The sequence below is a fragment of the Colobus angolensis genome, unplaced genomic scaffold, assembly GCF_000951035.1.
Source record: "Colobus angolensis palliatus isolate OR3802 unplaced genomic scaffold, Cang.pa_1.0 Scaffold245, whole genome shotgun sequence".
Lineage (NCBI taxonomy): Eukaryota > Metazoa > Chordata > Mammalia > Primates > Cercopithecidae > Colobus > Colobus angolensis.
Window position 1 is genome coordinate 3,035,730 of NW_012115655.1, and position 18,036 is coordinate 3,053,765.

An 18,036-nucleotide genomic window follows, 5' to 3' on the forward strand; every position below is an offset into this window, starting at 1 on the left:
AGACCTACAGAATCCCAGGCATACAGGTATCCCAGGTGATTCTCATGCATTTTGGCTTTTGAGAACTACCCTTAGATACTGCAACACCAGTACTAAAATTCTGTAATCTCTACAATGCTTCCAAATATCTGTGTTTTTTTTAGCTTTTGAAGTCAGGCAACTTCTGATTTCATTATCCAACTTCTGATTTCATTATCCAGGCTGTATTTTGAATATAGAATAGGCCTTCGAATAACATCATTTTGTTCAATGTCATTTTGTTATAATGTTAATGAAGAAAAAACAATTGGTTTAAGTTGTTTTGCTTAAAGTCACAGTTTTCAAGAACTTACTAACAACATTAAGTGAGGTCTTACTAGAGTTTATGACCTTTATCTGCTGTCCCATTTCTCTTTTTCCCTGTCTAGATGCAAATCAGTCATTTATCAACTATGTATTACATGCTTCTTAATTGTCGAGCATTATGTTAGACATGTTTGACACACAGATATATATACACTCAAAGTTGGATAGATGCTGCTATATGCAAGCTCTTTGCTACTACAGTACTGTATCACTACAAACTCAGGGTTATTTAAAGCTATGTAAGCATAGAATTGATACTCTTCCATATTTATTTGATTCTTCACATTTAATTTGATCCTCAGGACAGCTCACTGAGGTAAATAGGGCAGTATTTGCTATTTCTTTGAACAGATGAGGAGACTAATATTCAGAAAAGTTAGGTGACTTTTCAAATGCTATGTAGTTACCAGTAGGGAGGTGGGACTAGCACTTCTTTATGTTTTAATTTCTTATGCTTGAGAACTGACTTAATATACCCTGTTGGGGTTTATTTAGAGGTTATTGGGTAATTGCTAGATAGGAAAGTCCTACTTAGTAGTAGAAACATCTTTAGCATGTTTACTTTTCTCAAATCTTTATGTACTCCTACCGTTTTGACCCCATAGTACTTATAGTTTATTCAAGTACAGAAAATGGAACATCTTTCCTCTTTTTCCTTTGCATTTCCATTATAATCAGTACCCTCCCTGAGGCATTTTACTTAGTAAAGGCACTTATATACTTAGTAAAATAAAGCAATCCTCTTTCATGCCCTTCGTATTTTGTTGATATATATAGCTTTTGTAATTTCTCTTAGATGGGGGCAAAAATAAAGGTTCCACTTCTAATCTAAATTGATTTGGACCAAAGTGTATGTAAAGCAAGAGCCTTATACCATTTTCTGTTTTAAAAATGAGAATATTTTTCAAATACTTTCTTTAAAATTTCATTTAGGACAAAGTAGATGCTGGCTTGCCTACAGCAATTGTAAGTATACTTGAACTTTTTAAAGGTAAGCTTTTTATTTGATTGGGTTTTCTTAGATTTATTATTACATTGTTCAAAATATTACATAAGTTATTATGGTAATAAATTCATAAGTCATTTTACTACCAGTAATCAGGTTTAACATTTGTCCATGTTGAGTGCTTTCTTTTTTCCTAATTTTTTACTTTTTAGGGTTTTGTTTGAGAAGCAGATAATGGAGTAATATTAGCCTTCTCCAGGTTTATTTGTTTGTGGTACCACCCTGCCCAAGTAAATTTACTTCTTTGATTTGGCTCCCCTTCCATAAAGAGTGGAAAGCATCATTTGATAGGATCACTTTGTGGTAAATAGCACATTTAACAGCTCTGGATTCCGTTGCCAGGCTTGCCAAATAGAACTCTGCTGCAGTATTGTAGAGAACTAGGGGATACTGAAAACATACTGGTTCTCTCTCTTCTTGTCTTCCTCTAGTGCCTTTTTAGCTTTCCTTTTAGTCAGTCTTTGGTAAGGAAGTGGGTGAGTTTTCAACACTTTGGATGCCTTTAGGCTCCTGTGGATAAACTAGAGAATTGTGTTCTCATCTCTTCCCCACGCCTTGTAGGAAGCTCTTGGTTGGGTAGCATAAGTGCCTCTTACTTTGCCTGGACCCCTGATTTTTTATTTGAAAGTTGCTTTAGAGGAAGCTAAGTGGCATGTTATTGCCTATAATGTTGAACATATGATATTTTGATAGTGTTACTCCTAGAGTAAATTTAGAGGGATTCTCAGAAATAAAATGTCCTGAGTTTCATTTCCCGTTTTGCCTCCTGGATGAAATTCTTCTTATTTACAATAGTTTGTATGTCATCTGGTGCCTAGAGGAAGGAAGGCCAACAAATTCAACCCTGATTATTTCAAGATTCTTAATGTAGTATCTTAAAATGTAATCTTCCCTTTTGTTTTCAGGCAGTGTCCAGTCTGATAGCAGTGGGTACATCTCATGGATTGGCGTTAATATTTGGTAAATTTTTAAAGTGCTTTCCTGCTTTTAAATATTGTCCTTTTGGGTTTTATAATGTCCTTTAATCACAGTTTATATAGTGTACTTGATTTTCTTGAACAAAACCAGAAAAACTTGAAAAGTAGCAGTCAATATTTTTATAGCTAAAAGTTATTTGACTCACAGCTTTGTTTTGCTGCTTATTGCAAGTTTGTATTCTTCTTCATGAATTTATAAGCTGTCATGTCTATTGATCTCTCTGCAAACCTAGACACAAAGAATAAAGTTGAGGGGAACCTTGGGTTATCATCTTGTCTGCCTCCGGTTGTTGGTGGTGGGGATTTTTGATTCTGAATCACGTTCCAGTAATGGGTATTCTAAAAGATCTTTGGGAAAACAGGCTTTCTCAGTAATTTTCAGGAGCTCTCACTGACAATAAGCTTTTTTAAAAATTTCCATTGTAAATTGCTGTAAACCGAAATTTTTTTGGCCTGTAATCACATTGCTTTCTTGGTTGAAGGAGAACTAGTTTTATTTGTATAGTAGAAGATAGTTGTATTTTCTCATTTTTTTCTACCTGAGACTAAATGACTATAGTTTCATTAAACCTCCTTTGTTTTTGAATTCAATGTATGAGTAGAATATTTTGTTCTTTTTAAATTTAAAAACTATTAGATTTTCGTGGCCGGGCACGGTGCTCATGCTTGTAATCCTAGCACTTTGGGAGGCTGAGGCAGGTGGATCATCTGAGGTCAGGAATTCGAGACCAGCCTGGCCAACATGGTGAAACCCTGTGTCTACTGAAAAAAATTAACTGGGTGTGGTGGCAGATGCCTGTAATCCCAGCTACTCGGGAGGCTGAGGCAGGAGAATTGCATGAACCCAGGAGGCCGAGGTTGCAGTGAGCCGAGATTGTGCCACCGCGCTCCAGCCTGGGCAACAGAGCGAGACTCCATCTCAAAATAAATAAATAAATAAAAAATAAAAACCTGTTAGATTTTTTTGAGGGGTCATTTTTAGTGTTCTCTTCTGGATATTAAGTTGTTTCATCTCCCTTAAATGAAAGACTTGATGACACTGTATTTGGTAAGGAATCTACAGACTATTTTATATGGATTACCTGAGAATTCTTAATAGCAGAACCACAATTTGCCTTCTGTGGGGCCTTGCATCTTTATTTACCATATAAGTGGATGACTAGTTATTTTCTGTTGGTTTTGAATGATTTGACTTACTATTATGAATTTTGTATTATGACAAAAGCTTTTTAAAATGTAATTGTAAAACCTAGTCTTTTCAAAGGTAATTGATTTAAATAATAGAGTTTTATTATTTGGGGACTAGAAGAGTAGAAACAAAATTATAATTCCCTTGAAGGAATTTAGAATTGGTTGAAAAAGACTTAAAACCTAGATAGTTGACATATATTCATAGTAGAAAATATAGCTGAGCAAAAAGTTGAAGATATACCAAATCCTGCCATCCAGGAATAATCCCTAACATTTTTTGTATGTAACCTTTTAGTCTTTTTTTCTGTACTTGTGTATATGTATCTATACATCCTCAAATGGGATCATGTTAATTTGTAAACTGCTTTTCATGATAATGAATATCTTTCCATGAAGTTATATATTTTGTCTGTAACATTTTTAATGGCTACATAGTATTCTATTAAATGGATTCTTCCTAATTTACTTACTCATTTCCTACTATAAGACATTTAAGTTGTTTCTAAACATATAGTACTGTGATGAACATCTTTGTTACTACATTTCTGTGTCCATGATTACTTATTTAGGACAGATATTCCTAAAAGTGGAATTGCTTGGATTAGGAGATGAACATTAAGAATTTTGATATGTATTATCTAATGGCCCTCTAGAAAAGTTCTATCAGCCTTCTCTCCTATCAGGTGTTCAGAATGGTGGTCTTCCTGTGGGGCATAATTAATGTTAGATAAATAGAATTTTGGGAAAGAATCTTAGGTCGTTTATTTCAGTCCCCTTATTTTACATCTGAGGCTATCGAGGACCAGAGAGGTTAAGTGACATGCACAGAGCCAAGTTCAGCCAAGTTCACTGAGGAATGCTGAATCCTATATAAGTGTATTTCCACTATTCTAAGCAATTCTGCTATCCTGAGAGAAAAGGAGGCCAATTCTAAGAAGAAAAGAATAAAAGAACTAAGGTGAAGGAGAATAGATTATAATGCATATATTTGTCAGCAGATTGCATGTTGATTTTTTTGTTCCCACTTACCAGTACTCACTTCTCACCTCTATCTGCTTTAACATCCCTTTCTTGTCAATGTTATAAGAATATGTGACTGCTTATAATCAAACTCAAGTATAGCTTACTGAAAACAAATTAAAATGAATACTTCACAAACAAAAACTAACAGAGGAAAAGACAACATTGTCTTTTGATACTGTCTTTTTAATTTCCTTGGGCCTGGTTCCTGATTTTTTTTTTTTTTAAGACCCAGCAGCTTTCCTGTAGATATGAGAAAATAATAATCTTTCATTACAGTCTCATGGAAAGAAAGTATGTCAAAGTGAACATTTTGAGAAAGAATCATAATATTCTGGTTGTGCTTTGGGTATTAATACTGTGGCTAATACATTTTACTCATTACTATTTATAGGAATCAGATGTTTGGACAATGTGTTTTAACAAATGGATTAAAATATGCTTGAAAGCCTGGGAACAAATGGCAGAGTAATAATACTATAAAGTGTCTAGAGGCCTGGGTTAGATCTCATCTCTGTTAAACATCTGTGTTGATCATAGGAGAAAGTGTAACAGGAAGAGCTATATACTTGTTTAAGTACTATATGTTTCTCTTTTAAACAGAGGCCCAGGTCATTAAGATAGAAACTATTATAAGTTTCTTGAAGACTGATGTTTATTGCCTCTTCTTAAGTAATTATAGACATACAGCTTTTAAAAAAATATATTGGTACTTACCTTATACAGAGTCTCAAAAGTTCAAATCTTAGTAAAGATGTTTCCCCATCCCAGGGCCCTTAGTTTTCCTCTTTTTTTTGGTTGTTAGTGTAGTTTAGTAGATTATCTTTTTGAAATTGTTTTTGTTTTTATCTAACTTAAACATGGATTTACTTACTTTGCTATAATGAGAGTATTATGGATTTTTTTTCCCCATAACCCATAGCTGAGCGTAATCATAAATGCTAGAGACATCACTTAATCACATTTAGTATCATTCCCACAGATAACTAAAGCTTGTCACGTATATTCTTGAAATTTTTTACTTGCCTTTTCTTCGAACTTTTGAACTGATTTCTTGCTTTTCTTTCTCTCTCTTGATCTTTTCTTCATGGATTCAAAAGGAAAAGGTATAGTAAGTAATTTTAGTTTGCATGAATGGTTTCTTTTCTTTTGGCCTTTTTAATGTTGGAAGAATGCTACCAATTATAGTCAGTGTCCTCTTATGAAATGCTTATTGAAAAAAACCCAGCTAATTGAAAAATTAGTTAAGCGGGAAATTGTGAAAAACTATAAGTATATATATACCTTCAATGTTTTAAATGAAAATACATAAATTTTCATTTTTCCTTGATCTTTTGATGCAGTCCCAAACTTTTTCTTTGAGTTTGTATTTGCCACTTGGAGTCCTGAAGTATCTTTTTTGGCATAAACTTTATCATTAATGGGTCATGCAAAATTTGCCATTTTAAGTTTTAAAAATGAGGTAAAAGCTTAAGCACCTGTGAATCAATCATTGCATGCAAAATCCTGTTATATTATGAACACCTTATTTTGTGACAGTTTTGTAAAGAAACTCATCTTTACCAAGTTTTTCTAAATCATCCATTTAATGTTCATGGAAACAGCAGCTCTTTCTTTTTCACTGTTTCATTAGTTTATTTACTGTTTAAGTTTTAAAGTACAGTAGCATTACAGTGGCATGAACAGGCTTGGGAATGAATACAGCTGACTCATAGTAAGCATCAGCATTCTGGAAGATATCCAACTAGCCATGGGGATTCAGTATGCCCTGGCTTCAGTCAATCATCCTTACAGAGGGAAGGAGAACTTGAATTCTGTGAGTTGGTTTGATGGAGGTCAGGTAAAAGTGCTTCTGTTGTTTTATGATCATTGATGAAAAATGTTTCCTGATTAGATCTTTTCTCCCTTGGTCCTAGAGAATATTTTAGTGTGAATAAAGGATAAGAAAAGAGTAGCATTAAAGAATAGTGAATATTGGCCAATAAAGGTAGAGTTCCACACACACAATTAAATTGGATTCCTGCTAGGATGCAGGTATTTCCTTCTTCGATAGTCTTTAGGAACTAATTAAAACTAATTGAGGGTAAAGAAATAGAGGATTGGGCTAATTTTGGTATATGGAAAGAGTTAACAGAAATTCTTGAAGTATGTTCAAATTTAGATTTTAGGGCTATTACAGACTTGGTACATTATTTGTGACTTTTCTTTGCTATTCAGCATGTTTCTTAAGTCCAGAATATACTGAGGAGATCTACTCTAAGCAAAGTGTACTTTGAAAGACATACTAATAAAAGATACAGATATAATTCAGGGCAATGCCAAATAGATGTGCTGTTTGTGATATTTGGCCTTCAAGTTATCTAAATAAATTGGTAAGCTATATTACTATCATAAACAGTAATTCCTTGCATTTGTGCCATTTGATGATTTTCTAATTTTTCATAGGCAAAACTCTTTGTTGACTCAGTGAAGTTTATAAGAAAGGTGATAGTCTCATTTCATATTTCTTGCCAGGGTAACCATTATTAAGACCCTGCAATTTTTTTAAAACACAAATTTGACAGTACTAATCAAATATACCTTTATGTGACTTTGAAGTGAAATTAGATATACTGTTAATTTAATAACTTTTTCCAACTGTAGACAAAGGAGACTTCAGAGAGGAGGAGGAGAATAGAATTTTTCCTTCTAAATTCATGAAATCAAGAGTAATCTGGAGTAGCTCTCATTTTCACCTTCTGTCCAGGTCATTTTGTTCTTTACATGTATCCATGGAATTTAAGTATTTTGAAGAGGTTTTATGTTTATTTTGCTCAAATATCATTTCCCAGAATTGTCCAGAATTTTCTGGACTGCAGAATGTTTAGTTACTCTAGCGGGAGAAACCTCCTCAATAAAACTGCTTTCTTCTTTCCACAGAAAGTCTACCTTTTCTGAATTTAGTCTAGATTATATAACAGCAAGTTTGTTAAAATGGTACTATAAGGATAGAATGTATGAAGAGGAGTGGCCAGGCACGGTGGCTCAAGCCTGTAATCCCAGCACTTTGGGAGGCTGAGGTGGGCAGATCACTTAAGATCGGGAGTTTGAGACCAGCCTGACTAACATGGAGAAACCCCGTCTCTACTAAAAGTACAAAATTAGCTGGGTGTGTTGACGCATGCCTGTAATCCGAGCTACTTGAGAGGCTGAGGCAGGAGAATAGCTTGAACCTGGGAGGTGGAGGTTGCTATGAGCTGAGATCGTGCCGTTGCACTCCAGCCTGAGCAACAAGAGCGAAACTCCGTCTCAAAAAAAAAAAAAAAAAGAATGTATGAAGATAGTAGTAAGAGTTTGATAAATATCTTTATGGAGTCAAAGTAGATTACATTTGTTACACTGTCCATCATGTCTCTCACCATCCCTGCTGTTTTTTTTAAATGTATATATGAATGTAATCTATAAATTAGCTTGTGATGAGCACTTAATACTATTCAGGGGACACTGAATTGGTTCCTTGGTGCATTATCTTACTTTACTCATTTATTCCTCTTAGCAACACAGTGAGATAATGGGCATTTTCTACATTTTACAGATGAAGATAGGGAGGCTAAGTGAATTTAAGTAACATTTCTAAAATTACCAAGACATGCTGTAGTTGTAAGGCTCGTAACTATCTGTGGGGTAGGGGTGGAATTAAAATCCAGGTATCTGGTTTCATAGTCACGATACCTTCTAAAGGGACGTTGTAAAAACAACAAATACATTGTAAAAAATCAAGAAAAAAGTTGAGAATGTTTCCATTAACAGATTTGTGGGCTGTAAATTTAATCCATATTTCAGGAATGGCTAAGATTGATAATTTACTTCCCTGTCTTAGCTAGTTGATGGTATGTGGGAACAGCAGTCAGGAAAGCACGGTCATGTTTGGTTTTTAATTTAGAAGTTATGTCCTTTTCTTTCCCTCATTTCATCCATTGCCACTCTTTTCTATTTCCTCTTCGTGGTACCCTTACTCTCTTTGTTATCATATCCTCAGTTCTCCTGTTCATACTTCCTGTGCCTGAAATAGTCTGATATAAAGTATGAACATTGTTAAATTAGAAAGTAGTAGTGAGAGTCTTTAAGTATTGGTGAATCAGAACTCTGTGAAGTTTGAATCTCAAAGCAGGGACTACAGAGGATCTTGGTAGTATGCTGCTTAGACATCGCTCTGTGCCTGGAAGGCAAGCGGTCCAAACTCCAGGGTATGAAATTTCATACCAACTCTATCCTTGTCCTCTTACTTTCAGTCCATCTGTTAGCTATACATGTGACCCAGAGTAGAGATATATATGGAATACTATTGCCCAACCATCATATCATGACAGTTTGCAAATTAAGATATGTGGAAAATCCACTAACTATACAGGGTGGTTCTGATGAAATAAGGATCATGCAAAACATTATTTTAGGTAGGTAGTTTTGGAAGAGCAAAATAAAATGTGATGTTATATTTAGAGTCAGGAAAATTATAGAATAAAGGGAAATTTTATAATTTGGATTAAATCAAGGAAGGAAGGGTGAAAAAATTGTAAGGGGGAGAACAGTCAGGATGTATTGAAAAATATCTGTAGTTGTAAAACTCTAGATGTGAATAAAGACAGTAACTTTTAAAATACATCAGACCTTGTATATTTATGAGTTTTATTCCTTTTCAGTGTTCACCTTGGAAAGCTAAAATACAAAATGAGTGAAAAAAATCGAGTATTTTCTGTGTGCTATGTAGTTACACTCATTGTTTCAGAACTCTTTTTTGGGAAGGGGGCATTACTATTTAAGTCTGTTTATGAGCACAGAAAAATACTCTTACAGTATTCACTTTGAATGGACAAAAGGACTGACCTAATATTATTCCTTAGACCTGAGAATGAATGACTGTGTCTGATAACTAGATTTACTCTTATAGAAGGAGAATTGGCAAATGTGAAAGCTTTTCAGATGATTGTCAGATGCCTTCTAAGCACAAGGCGTTAAGCAAGGTACTTTGGGAGTGTTAATTCAGCCATGATCTTAGCCCTCAGAGAGGTCATAGTGTAATAGGGGAAGTAAGACATACCCCCAAATTTGCATGTAGATAATTAAGGGAGGCACAAACAGTGCTGGGGAAGTTGAGAAAACTCCAGTTTGTGGAAATATGGTGTTTTTTGCTTTCTTCTAAATAATTATATTTTGTAGGCATGCCTTCTGACATTTAAATTTTTAATTTCATTGTTTCCAAGTGTGTATAATAATGAACTCTAGACAAAATAAACATTGCCTAGGAGAAACCTTAGAGAAATTTCTTTTAATTATTAGATAACAGAATTTAATAAATATTTAAGTGCCTCCTGGAGAAATCAGAGGTGATTAAGGCAAGATCCTCGCCCTTATCAAACTTAATCTAATAGATATTTGAATTACTTGCTTTTAGCTTTTTTGTTGTTGTTGTTGTTGTTGTTTTTTGAGACAGAGTCTTGCTCTGTCGCCCAGGCTGGAATGCAGTGGCATGATCTTGGTTCACTGCAACCTTTGCCTCCTGGGTTCAAGTGATTCTGCTGCCTCAGCCTCCCGAGTAGCTGGAATTACAGGCGCCCACCACCACACCCGGCTATATTTTTTATGTTAGTGAGATGGGGTTTCACTGTGTTGGCCAGGCTGGTCTCAAACTCCTGACCTCAAGTGACCCTTCCTTCCTCAGCCTCCCAAAGTGCTGGGATTACAGGTGTGAGCCACCATGCCCAGCCACTTTCAGCATATCAAATTTTGATGTTTGAAATAATTTTCTGAAGTTGTTTAAATGTTTACTCTGTAATTTGCACTGTTAATTTGCTTAGTAAATTTTCTTTATGGATAATATAAATGTAAATTTCAGCCAAATTCTAAATTACATTTCTTGAGTTTTGAAGTTTTGTAGTTATTTTAAAAGATGATGGTATTCCCCATAACTTTGCATCTTAAAAATAGCAAGAAATACAATTCTAGGATGAGACAGATGACGGTTTGTTTAAGGAGATACAGATTTCATATGGATTTTTTGGCTTATCATTAGCATTTTATATTATGCTTTCTTGTAGATCTTTTTTTTTCTGTATTCTTTTTTTTTTTTTTTGAGACCGAGTCTCACTCTGTTGCACAGGCTGGAGTGCAGTGGTGTGATCTCAGCTGACTGCGACCTCTGCCTCCCGAGTTTAAGTGATTCTTGTGCCTCAGCCTCTCGAGTAGCTGGGACTACAGGCGTGAGCCACCATGCCCAGCTAATTTTTGTATTTTTAGTGGAGATGGGGTTTCACCATGTTGGCCAGGCTGGTCTTGAACTCCTGACCTCAGGTGATCCACTCACCTCGGCCTTCCAAAGTGCTGGGATTACAGGCATGAGCCACCACGCCGGCCTTTTTTTTCCTGTATTTTTAAGTGTCTAATTCAATGCCCAGCATCTGCTAGTTGCCCAGTAAATATATTTAAAAATGAATGTGACTTCATTGTCTGCTGCTTTTGATTCTTGTCACTTCCCAAGTCTTTGAAAGCATGCCTGTACTAGATGTATTCACTCTCTTGCATTTCTTTCACTTGACTTTAAAAACTGCTTTCTTTAGATCAGAATCAAGCTTTGCGACTCTGTCTGGGTAGCACTAGTGTTGGAGGTCAGTATGGCGCTATCTCTGCCCTCAGTATCAACAATGATTGCTCAAGACTTCTTTGTGGCTTTGCTAAAGGACAGGTAAGATATGAACTTCCTTTAATTCATAAGACAATGTTAAAATAAGATCAATTAAAAAAAACTAATATCTTAGATCAAAGACCACAAAATATGTGTTATGAAGTAATATGTTTGTAGAGCTAACCAGAGATTGCTGAATCTGATTTTTGTCTTGTTCAAAATTTTACTTAATTGTTATCAACTGACCCAGAGTCTGTAATTTTTATATATCCTAGTTCATGTGTCTATTTGGGTAAATAATTTTTGTAAACCAACCAGGGGTGTTATATAAAATGTACTTCCTTACAGTCATGTAAATAATGAAGGCTGCTTTTTAGAAAGATTCTGCATTCCTGGATAACGATTTTTGCATTTTTTTCTACTTCTGAAACTGGCAATAGGTTATGGTTTTATTTATCTTCCGATTTATACATCCCTAGCTAGTTTGGCATTAAGGCCTTCCTATACTTTTTACCAGTGCTAAACAGATTGACTTATTAGAGAAATATCTTTTGTCTCTCAGTATGAGAACGTTTAAAATCTAAAGGGAAAAGTAGGATGGACAGGATGAGGGATAAATGAAGATCGAATAAAGGCTCAGTGCTTTAATGGATCTGCAACCTTTAGGTATGTTTTAACTTTATAGTTCTTTGCCTGCAATGTTTATAGTCAAGGAATAGATTATCCCAACCAGAAGACAGGATACTTAAGTCCAAAAAAGAGCGATAAATTTGTTTTTAAAGCACTTAGTTGTCTTATAGATCACCATGTGGGATTTGGCCAGTGGAAAACTTCTAAGATCAATAACAGATGCTCATCCTCCAGGAACAGCAATATTGCATATCAAGGTAATAGCTTTATTTTCTTTTTCTAATAATTTTTTTATTATGCCTTTGTGTTTATTTTAAAATAAATTTCTCTATATTGATAATCAGAGTCCAAAAAATGTATTTAACATGAAGCTGAACATTACCTCATAAATAGAATCCGTAACATTGAGCTGTCTTTTGACTAGCCCAACATACTGTTTTTCCAGGTTAAAACTAGAGATGGGCTACTATGGAAATATTCAGCTTCAAGTTGTACTGAAGTCTAATTGATGTAGTGGCAAAAAGGGCAAATTGATGTGTTACTAGACTAGAGTTTGGCAGTAAAGACGGGCAGCACCCTGCTGAAACTCATATGGAACTCTTAAAAAGTCTTTTTACCTTTGTTTAGTTCATCCAAATTTTATTGCTGAGGTAGTGTGCTCTGTCACCCTTTTTTGGGAGTTGCCTGAGGTTTAAGGAACAGATCGTGAAAGAACCAAGGTTTGGATTATGTTTAGAAATGAATCTATTGGTTTATTTTCTTTCAGGCCTCTAAAGGGAAAGCATTAAGATCCTAGTCTTGGCTTTCTCCTTACAGGCCTGAAAAAATAAACTGACTTAGGTAACAGATTTCATTTATAAATACAGTGTGAATGTTGATTCTTCCATGCTATCAAGCTCATGTTCAGAAGCATAAAAGGTAAAGGATTATAACTAGAAAAGTCTAAAATCAGATCTTCTAGATTTTAATCATGTACACATTTTGTTGCTTAGTTCTGCAGAGCTCTGTCATCTGTAAGTATCCTTTTTAAAGTCTGGAAGCATCTGGAGTTTGTATGTCTCTATCTAGGTTAGTTACAAAAAAGTCTTCTGTGACAGAGCGGCGTTGAAACATTTAGTAACAATGAAAACAACCAAGACAAGTAAAAAAGTAAAAGTGGAGAGAATTTCTCCTCTTTCAGAGCATTATGGCAATATATCTTGACCTCTTTTCATATGGCTTGTGCCGACTTTTAATATGTTATAGTTGTTTGTATATAGGTCTTATCTCTCTTAGATGAGCATCTTTGAAATCACAATCTGTTTGTCATTTATTTTTGTCATTTATTTACCCATAGAAGCTCTCAATAAATACTTGATTGAAGGAAAAACTAGATGGTGGTGTTTATACAAGAGCAATCCTTTTGCAGAAAAAAATGTTGGGAGAAAGAATAAGAAACAGAAGAGATGAAGGCAGAGAGAAAAGAGAAGAATGCAGTTGAGATAAATAATATGTAGTAGGAGTCATCGTGTTGCCTGACAATGGTGATGAAGGTGGTACATGTAGTAATAACACTGGAGTAAGATACATAGGGTTGAATATTTCTGAAGTCTTCTATTGACATCAACCACTTACATTTTAATACTCCTACATGTTGTTCTTCAAACTTAAGCCTGTATCTCATCAATAACAATTTGAAATTTCATTCTTTGTGGGTATTTATGTGTATGTGTGTATTTATATGGATGTATTACTCTACTAAGTTTTATGTACATTATAAAGCACATACACAAGAAATAGAAAATTAAACAAATACAAGTTCTGTTATTTTTCCTGCACTCCGGTGGACCATTTCATGCACATACTTAAGGTATATGCTTCCCACTCTGGCAACTGCTCATCTAGGCCGTAAGAGGAAAGTTGTGGGGCTTTTTAACTATGCGTGTGTTTGGGTAAAGGAAGAAGAATTTTACAGGGGCCTCCAGTACCTCAGCCATCCCTGACTGAGAACCTGAGGCATGCCATTTAGGATGGTTCACCAACCTTTGAGTTTAGGGAGGATAGTCACTGTAAATGGCACAAGTTCACTTTACTCCTTTTGTGTCCTGCAACATTGACCATACTTCAGGTCACCTGAGGACTGTCTGTCATTGTGAACATTATTTATTATTCTGAGTTTTCTAAGGTAGTGATAACTGATGTCTTTGCTGTGGAAGAAGATCAAGGAGGTAGCACATTTTGGGAAGAGTTGTATATGAAAAGTTAAAATGTTTTAGATACAGTGGACTTACTTTTCAGTTATTCAGAAGACATATTCAGATAAGTTTATTTCTCAGAAATACCAAGTATTTTTTAGAGTCGCTGTTCTTGAAAACTGGACAGGTGCAAATGTAACCAGAGGATCTCATTTATTTAATAATAGCAAGTTACAAAAAGTTATTGTAAGAACCCAAGTAGAGAACTTTAGAAATTTTATCAATCATAGTTTGTATTTTTCTTTTATCCTGATGAAAGGTGGTTTTGCTTTTTTGAAAGCCTCTGTTTTTTTTTTAAGATTTTGGACCATTATTACTCTAAATAAAGGTAAGTTTGTATGTTTAGAGTAATGAGCACTAAATCTAGTTTAGGTTATTTCAAAAGCTATTAAATGTGTATATTGTAGTTTTTCAAAATTGTATAATTTTTTCCTTCTTAATACTTGACTGTTTAAAAATCTACAAGAAAATAAATTCCTTCTCTGTTTAGTTTACAGATGACCCAACTCTTGCAATTTGCAATGACAGCGGAGGCTCTGTTTTTGAATTGACATTTAAGTAAGAGACTGGTGGACATCTGTTGACAAATGAAAAGACTAGCTCTGTTTAAATGATTTGAAATTGAACATGAAGAGGTCTAGAAAGCCCCTGTAATTGAGAGTAGATTATGATTGTGTATTACAATTAGCTGGGAAGGCTTATATTAATAGAACAAACAGAGTTCTGGGCCTGGTCCTCCCGAGTTTTATCTCAGTAGATATGAGCTGGGATTCTAGACTCCTATTTCCTGGGAGATTCTTATGTGCTGTCAAGCTTGGGACCAGTCTTCTGGAGTAGCTCACTAATTTTGGTTTAGGCTCAAGGCCCAGTTGATTATAATCATAATGGGCAGGTGTAAACAGGTTTTTAATTATCTTAGAATTGCCATGTTTGCTCTTTAATAGCAAAGACTGTATAGACATATCAAACAGCGTTTAGGAAGCAGAGTTTTTTGAAAAGTAGAACATAATATTCATTGCGTATTATGTTTCCATAAGTTCTCCAAGGTTAAGAACTGTCTTTGTTTCTTGTGTTTCTCATAGCTTCTAACAATGCTAAGCACAAAGTAATTTCTGAAAAAAACATATTCTTATTCAGTTAATGTTTATTGAGCATCTCCTATGTATAGGTATTTATCTAGACCCCAGAGTTATAACTGTGAACCAAGCAAAGTTTCTGCTCTAAGAGAACTTACATTCTAGCTGCAGTAAGGGTAAGGAAACAGCAAACAGCACATAGATGAAATCACTTCAGATGGGTCTAAGTACTGCGAAGAAAGCAAGACAGGGGATTGCGCTAGATTGCACTTGAGGATGATTCTGGAATGCCTTTCTCAGAAGGGGCAACATCTGGAAAAATACCTGAATGGTGAGCCAGTCAACATATGCACAGATCTGAGGGATATATTCCAGGCAGAGAACATTCAGACACAAAGGCTTTGAGGTGACCACAAACTTGGCCTGCTAGAGCGATTGAAGAAAGCAGGCATGGCTTGAGTGTGACTTTGTCAGGAACACAATAGTGGGAGAGGAGTGAAGGGAGGAGCCAGATCATATCCTTTTAAGACATGGGAAAGAGTTTGGATTTTATTTTTTATGTACAGTAGCAAGCCAGTAGACTGTTTTTGGCAGAAAAATAAATGAATCTGACTTGTATGATAAAAAGATCATGCTGCAGTCCTGTGGAGCTTGGATTGTTGGGGGTTAAGAATAGGAGGTAGGAGGCTATTAAAGTAGGCCAAGCAAGAGATAGTAGTGCCTTGAATCATTGCTAAATTGATTCTGAATTTTCTAATTACATTTTCAGGAGAGTGATGGGAGTGAGAACCTGTGAATCTAGATGTCTGTTCAGTGGTTCCAAGGGTGAAGTCTGCTGTATTGAGCCTCTGCATTCTAAGCCTGAGTTGAAAGATCATCCCATCACACAGTTTTCATTATTGGCCATGGCGTCCTTAACAAAAGTAAGTGCATTTAGAAGTTAAAACTCAGAACTTTTAGAAACTTTGAATACCAAATATTTGAAAATTACAAGGTCAATATTGAAAACATATTTTTCTCTTAAAGATACTGGTCATTGGATTGAAACCATCCTTGAAAGTATGGATGACTTTTCCCTATGGCCGGGTAAGTAAGTCCCTCCATCTTATTGGCCAAAGGAAGGACCATGTCAGGAGGTTGAGAGAGATGACTTGCAAGGGGTGAATTCTATGAGATTGTCAGAAAACTAGACAGGATGAAAGTCAGTGCTCCAGAGATCGTTGGCTGGACTTGCCTTAAGGTGATCAAAGCGTTATAAGCTGATGACCAGCACAGTGTCCTAGGGAGCATGAGATCTTGTACTTTTCTACATTTATCCCCTTAAGCTTTTCTCTCATAGACAGCATACAGTTGGCTTTTGTTCTTAACCTCAACTTGACAGTCTCTGTATATTGCTGTCCTGGCACTCTGTGGTCACACCTAACTTTATGCATTGAAATTTCCTACTTCATTCAGTGTCCTTCTGAGGGCAATAAAATTCCCTTATCAGATTTAAAGTTGAAGGATAAGTTGATTTATTGAGTCCAAGCCTTGATTTTCAGTGTTTAAAAGATACTTATTTTTACATGGCTCCTGTGCTGAGACAGGCTTATACTCACTGTCTGCAGCTTTGGCACTGAACTGTGGATAGAGTAGACCCCACTGTCATATGTGTTGTAGATTGCTACTACATGTGCTGTCCCTGGCTTCTGCCTCTGGTATTTTACTTTGGAGGATGATACTTCCTGGCATGTGTTATTTATATACCAGTTTTCCCTTTCTTTTCTTCTTGGTTATTTTCAGAGTTGTGATCTTCCAATGTATATATGAGGAGAGGTATTGATAGGAAGGGATGGCGATTGGTGGTACAGAACTCTGGCTGGTGCAGAAAGCATCCCCTATGGTGAAGGAACTCACTTTTGTTTTCCTGTTGGTACCCTGTGTGTCCCTGGGCCCTAGGGGAAGTAGGTCTGTCCTTTCAGATGGCAAAACTGGCTTAGATGGCCATTAACATTTGTTAGATTAGCTTCATTGGCAAATTGAGATATTTTTCATGGTAGTATGTGTTTGCTTTTTTTAAATGTTTTTATTGGTTTTTTTTCAACATTTTATTATAAACATTTTCAAACAAAGTTGAAAGAATTTTACATTGAATACTTGTATAGCTGCCATCTAAATTCTATATATAACATTACTGCCCTTTATTACATATCTGTCCATATACCCATCCCTCTGTCCACTTATCAAATTATATTTTTTATGTATTTCAAAGGAAATTTCACAAACCAGTATTCTTTCCCCTAAATATTTAGCATACATATTATTAGCTAGAGTTTAATACTTCTTTAGGTTTTTCCTTAGGTGTAGAATCTACATACAAAGAAGTGCACAGATCTTGAGTGTACATTTGCTGAACTTTGACAAATGCTTAACACTTTTGTAACTCAAATTCCTATCAAGATGTAGAACATTACCATCAACCCAGAAAGTTCCCTCGTGACACTTCCCAGTTAGTTCTTGCTTTACTGAGAAATTGGAGAAAGTTTTTATCAAGGAACACTAGTCAGATGCTGTTTTTAACCACAGTTGTCTCTTTGTCCCCTTGTTTATCAACTGTGATGATTTTTTTTTCCATCTCCCTACTTAGATGGATCCTTCCAGTGTGCCGCTGCTGGCCTGGCACTTTGTAGCAGTGCAAAATTATGTGAATCCCATGCTTGCCTTCTGCAGAGGAGATGTCGTTCATTTTCTATTGGTAAGTCCTAATATGATGCTACGTCCATTAGAAAGCCTGTTGTGGTTTTTTTTATTCATCAGTAATTTAATAATATGTCAAATAAATTTGTGTTACTATCATAAGTCTTTGGAGAGAGTGCAACCTATTTAATTTTTATCTGAGGCTTTAATGATTAGCATGGGA

General features: G+C 35.4%; 1 protein-coding gene across 1 annotated transcript in view; it reads left to right on the forward strand.

The window, feature by feature from the left end:
* VPS8 (vacuolar protein sorting 8 homolog (S. cerevisiae)) overlaps window positions 1-18,036 on the forward strand; it is a 251,525-nt gene that overhangs the window by 25,642 nt on the left and 207,847 nt on the right. The window contains exons 6-14 of the mRNA XM_011945863.1: window positions 1,279-1,311; window positions 2,257-2,311; window positions 5,640-5,645; window positions 11,133-11,257; window positions 11,998-12,084; window positions 14,552-14,619; window positions 15,907-16,060; window positions 16,164-16,223; window positions 17,764-17,915. Of these exons, the coding sequence (XP_011801253.1) occupies window positions 1,279-1,311; window positions 2,257-2,311; window positions 5,640-5,645; window positions 11,133-11,257; window positions 11,998-12,084; window positions 14,552-14,619; window positions 15,907-16,060; window positions 16,164-16,223; window positions 17,764-17,915 (740 nt within the window). The remainder of the gene's footprint in view (window positions 1-1,278; window positions 1,312-2,256; window positions 2,312-5,639; window positions 5,646-11,132; window positions 11,258-11,997; window positions 12,085-14,551; window positions 14,620-15,906; window positions 16,061-16,163; window positions 16,224-17,763; window positions 17,916-18,036) is intronic.